Source organism: Gavialis gangeticus, unplaced genomic scaffold (assembly GCF_001723915.1).
Source record: "Gavialis gangeticus isolate Ggan-Ray unplaced genomic scaffold, GavGan_comp1, whole genome shotgun sequence".
Taxonomy (NCBI): Eukaryota; Metazoa; Chordata; order Crocodylia; family Gavialidae; genus Gavialis; species Gavialis gangeticus.
Window position 1 is genome coordinate 74,399,289 of NW_017728992.1, and position 5,392 is coordinate 74,404,680.

The 5,392-nt window shown below is 43.8% G+C and overlaps 1 protein-coding gene and 1 long non-coding RNA gene across 4 annotated transcripts in view; one reads left to right on the top strand and one right to left on the bottom strand.

The window, feature by feature from the left end:
• Positions 1 to 2,611, bottom strand: part of LOC109302716 — a 17,024-nt gene extending 14,413 nt beyond the window's left edge. The window contains exons 1-2 of the long non-coding RNA XR_002098901.1: positions 2,533 to 2,611; positions 2,191 to 2,194 (exon numbers count right to left, since the gene is read on the bottom strand). This is a non-coding gene — a long non-coding RNA (uncharacterized LOC109302716). The remainder of the gene's footprint in view (positions 1 to 2,190; positions 2,195 to 2,532) is intronic.
• The window catches only part of LOC109302706 (lysine--tRNA ligase-like), a 63,746-nt gene that overhangs the window by 36,455 nt on the left and 21,899 nt on the right, over positions 1 to 5,392 (top strand). For all 3 annotated transcript variants that reach the window (XM_019524438.1, XM_019524457.1, XM_019524447.1), the window contains exon 3: positions 2,535 to 2,700. In XM_019524438.1, coding sequence (XP_019379983.1) covers positions 2,535 to 2,700 — 166 coding nt within the window. The remainder of the gene's footprint in view (positions 1 to 2,534; positions 2,701 to 5,392) is intronic.

Sequence of the window (5,392 nt, forward strand, 5' to 3'; positions counted from 1 at the left end):
TTCCACAGTCTGGACACCCTAACTGTGAAGAAGTTTTTCCTAGTATTAAGCCTGAAATGGTCTTCTAGGAGTTTGTGGCCATTACTCCTGGTTTTCTCCAAGGGTGCCCTGGTGAACAGTTGTTTGCCGAGCCCTTGATGCATTCCCCTGATGTGGTGGCAAGTTGCTACCAAGTCCCCTCTCAGCTTTCTCATTTTTAGGCTGAAGAGGCCCAAGTCCCTCAGCCTTTCCTTGTATGGCTTGCCTTGCAAGTCTCTGTGAGAGGGTGGTTTCATTTTAGGTTTTGAAGGGGAATATGCTCTAGCGGGTACAAATTTCTGCCTCCCTGTTCCCCTTCCCTTTCCACAAAGCATGATCCCTTGTCCTATCTTTTCTCAGACTTCTTTCCCCCTCACTTACAGTTCCTCATTTTGGTTCCCTTCTCCTTGCTGAGTGCAAGTCCTAATCTCACCCCTATGGATTTTCTGTCTCTTGCCTCAGCAAGTGGAAATAGACATTGCCTGACATTTCATTTGTGCCACCATAAAAACTTTTATGGTAAGCAAATAGACATTGCTACCCTTTGTTGTGCCACATGAAAGGAACATCAGTGGCATGACAAAAGGTAGTGATAAACTCTGCTGTTTCATTATGGTGGATGTCTATTAGCTCTATGGCAGGAAAGTATTGGCAGCCTAAACGGCTTCCACTCTTGAGTTACTCTGAGCAGGTGCTTTGGGGGCTTGGGCACCTCTCACACCCCAGAGCATTTGCCCACTTTTTCTGCTTACAGACAGGCATCTGCGAGAAGCTCAGGGTGCCTGTTCATAAGTGGGGAAAGTGGGCCTGTCCCACTCAGCCAGACTTGCTCCTGCAATCACGGGGGATAGGCCTGGCTGAGAAGGTAAATCAGGGCTTTCCCTGCAAACCCAAAGGTGTCTCGAGATCATATCACCCCTCATCCTGCACCATCAAGGGCAAGACAAGGGATAACTTTTTCACCCAGTGTGGTGGATCAGCTGTGCTACAAAACATTGTAGTACAGCTGATTAGCTTCATTCAGCACATCTATGTCTAGCCAGCCTCTCTACACTCACAATCCCAGCTTCCTTGGTCACTTGTTCTCTGTTTCCCCTTTCTTTGCCTCCAGTCATTTTCATACTCCATAGCCTCTAGTCACTCTAGCTACCCAGGGATTTTCTCCCCACGTTTCCAATTAATATTTCTCTCCCTATACCCCTTTTACAATTGCCAAGTTTCCCTTCTTCTGCTTCTTATCTCACCATCTTTGTCCTGGAAGGCTCACTTCCCCTCCTAGATACTTGTCTCCCATCTCTCCTCACTCTTTCTTAGTTCTGGTCACCTGAACAACCAGTCCTAGTATTACCTCTGCCCTGAAGCTCTGCATCTGGTCTTATTGCCTTGCCCACCTACCATCCCACCCTGTTCAGTTTTTTACCTTAGCTTTCAGTCTGAGTTTTCTTGCATACCACTCACTCAGATCAGGCAGCTTCTTATCCCATACTGTTTGGGCCCATCAGTGGGGACACTGAGAACATGGGAGAGAGAAATTCTGTGCTCATAGTTGAGATACATGGGTATGGGCTAACTGCATGACTGCTCAGAGCTATAACTGCAGGGGAAGTTCCTGCTCAACCCCAAGCTGAAGCATGCTCAGTTTGGCCAGAATTTTCAGTTAGTTTAGCAGCTAAATGCAAAGAAGACGCTAATGATTATAGGCAAACCATGATTTTTCAGTGACTTATACATTGGGTGAATTTTCACAGGGACAGTGAAAGCCACACACTGCTACAAAAGCTAAATTCCAAGTGTTTGCTTCAAGGTATCGTGGTACAAGAGCTGTTCAAAGAAAAGATTGACAGAATTTAACTTGGATAACAAAAAACTCATGTTTTTGTTTTGCTTAGGCTTATTTCGTGAAAGGGACGAACTATTTTGGCTGAAGTAAAATTCTGCCTGAGAAAGATACTGCATATGGAAAATTTCATCTTAAAAGATTAAAATTTACAAATGTTATGTAATGATCCTAGTTTCCCATTTGCTGTGGAAAACTGTGGAATCTATATTTTTTCCATGACCTACTGAAAGCATAGTAATGTCTTGTGGCAAGCAGCACTATTTCTGCTCTTATTTTTGCCACAGTTGTTGCACATCAGCCAATCAGCAACATGCTCTCCTCCTCCCCTTCACCCCCCTACCCTGCTGCTGATTGATTGAGAGGCAAAAACTGCAGCAAAAATAAGAGAACAGTGGTCCTGCTTGCTATGGGATGCTGTCTCACTTTGGGCAGGTTGTGGAAAAACACAGATTACTGTGTCTTTTAGATAGAGATTTTCTGGTTTTTTCCGCATGGAAGACTAGGATCCCTGGTTATAAGTAATATGAAACAAGGTTTTGTAACTGATAAGAGGCAGTTTTGCCAGCCCCATCTATAATAAGAGTTCATACTTAAGCGTATATAGTAGAATAAGAATATGTACCTATAGAGTGTATTTAATATGTATGCCTTCATTCTGTCCAAATCTCTCCTACAGCAATACCATCAGATTCGAAGTGATGCCATCATACAACTGAAAGAAAAAGGGAAGCATCCTTACCCACACAAATTCCTAACAAACATTACACTTTGTGAATTCATTGACAAGTTCAGTCACCTGAAAGAAGGGGAGCATCTTCCAGACAAACGAGTCTCTTTGGCAGGTGAGCACCTAACAGGGTAGTGACCTCTGTTTACTCCCAAAGCTCCTAACATTTATTTCTTGTTCACAAGACAAGGTGGATTGCAGTGGAAAAATATATTGTGGCCCAATGACTCAGTCACATTCAATGCACCTATTCTGAGTCGTCATACTGAAAATGCCATCTACTGTGATTAGACCATGCATTTTCTATCCTGTTTTCAGAATATTATTGTCTATTCAGGCATTTCAGGCTTTCCTCAAATCTGCTTAATGAACTTGGGGAACTGGTGTTGTCATTAGGAAATGTCAGAGGGTTTGGGTCCTGCTACTGCCTTGCGGGATATGCAGTATTGTAGTGGATTGTTAGTTCACGTAACATAATCTTTACTTTCATGGGCAAACTTGCACCATAGCACACAACTTAAACCCTCAATCAGCAACCAAGCAAATACATAAACAAAGGGTTCACTCAAACCCTGAGGTCTTTCCCAGACCCTGAGAGTGTATCATGGCTTGATGCTGCAGCTTCTAGCCATGCAGCCTTTCCTCTCTCCCCCAACTCTTTCCTGGGAACTTTTCCCGGGTCTGGGTCTCTCTGAGTTCTTACTACACTACTCTAACCACCCTTCCACAGGTCAGATTTGACAAAAGCTTTTCGCTAATGCAGAATACATTCCAGTTGACTGTATAACTCTTGTCTAGGATTTCTCTCTGATAGATGGAGTAGAAAATACTCTTTAACAATGTCTGCAGAAATCTTAATTTGTTACATTAATTAGAATAAAAAAATAATATATAGCTCTATAGCATTTGAGCCTCTCAGAGCACTTTTCAAATAGTAATGAGTTTAGGGCTTGTCTACACACGAAACCTCAAGAAATTTAATCCAAATTAAAGGTGAGAATTCTAAAATGGATTGATTAAACTTTATTAGAGCTCTGTATAGACTACTTTAGAATTAAAGTGGTGTTAACTTGATTTAGCTTGATTCTCTATAGAAATGAAGTAAACTAAATTGAATTAAGACTACTTTAATTCTGAATGAGATTTTCCATGCAGATATTTAATGCTGTTTAACTAATCTACTTTAAAAGTTAATTCAGATCATATTTCTTGTGAGTCCACAAGTTGACAAGCCCTTAGTCTTATAAAACCATTGCAAAATATATGTAAATATTATACTTATTTTGCAGGTGAGAGAACTGAAGTGTAGAGAGGTTAAGGCATTTGCCCAGTTACATGCAGGTCCATCTACATGAGATGCTTTACTGCACAGTAGACTAATCTGCTACATAGTAAAATGTCACTATGTAATCATGTACAGCTGCTACTATGCATTAAAAGGCCCTAGGGGGTACACGTGGGCGGGTGGGGACAGAGCGCCGCCATGCACCATTCCGTGCTGCTGCACAGGCGCCGCCAGCCCGGCCAGATGCAGAGGGGTGAAAGCTGATATGCAGCAGCTGCGCAACGCCTCCCTCTCCCTACCCCACATCTGGCTGCCAGAGGTATGCTTCACTGTGTCCAGCCGCTGGGGGTACATGGATCCAAAGAGGCTGAAAAACCCTGAAATAGGCTAATGCATTCTTTTACCTCGGGTAGTAGATTTATTACGCATTAACTAATGTGCAGTAATGCACAGGTACATAGCTGACCAGGGTCAAATTGCTCCCAGTCAACCCAGGCAGCAAGGGGAGGGAGAACTGACCCCTCCCCCAGGCAGCTACCTGCTTCTCAGCCCTTGCTCCAGTCAGCCAATCAGAGACAGGGCTGGGACATTGTCCTTTGCCCTGATAGCAGGCAGCTGCCCAGGCAGGGATGTAGGGTGGGGGGGCATCTGCTCCAGAGGTGGGACAGCTCCTTCCGCCCCCTGGAGCCCAGGCCTGTCTTCAGGATTAGCCTGAGGTCAGCCTCAGGATTTGCTGTGCTCTGAGCTGCTCCTGTTGAGAGCAAACTTGCTCCTGATGGGCGCACGTGTAGGTGCACTCCCAGGGAACACTTACTGTGCAATATTTTACTACTCAATAAGCTTTCAATACATTGATTGTACATGTAGATGCACTCAGCATAGCCTATCTAGAGATTAAGTATATTGTCATACCAGAATTTTGAGCCAATACTTCAGAAATGGAGCCATTCCTTTTGGGAACCATTCTATATTTTCTGATATTGTTTAACCAGCTTTCCAGGCTAAAATATAATATTATTGGATTTGTCAGACTGAATTAATTGAATGGCCTATCTAGCCTTGTACCTAGAGAGCAACCAGTTCTAGTTGTTTCAGAAAAAGATGGCAAAAGCTCTACAATAAAATAAAGTAACTCATAACATAAACTGCCCCCATACAGTGTTTTTTCCTAGCCGGTCTTAGCTGGCAGTTGGGGTTGTTTGTAATAATCTCGCCTCCCTCTCTGGATATGGGGGTCCAATCCTGAGCTATAGCCAAGTACACTTAGCCATGGAATATGCAATCAATGGCCTCAGCTGACCATTGTCAAACAACCCACAGGTTACAGGGGTGGGCGGATGAGAACAGTATGGGATTCAATACTGACAAGTGCAGGGTATTGCACCTAGGGAGAAAAAACCAGCAGCATAAATGCAGGCTGGGGAACTCCCTTCTCATCAGCACAGAGGCAGAAAAGGATCTTGGAGTCATTATAGACTCCAAGATGAACATGGGCTGCCAACGTGGGGATGCAGTCAGGAAG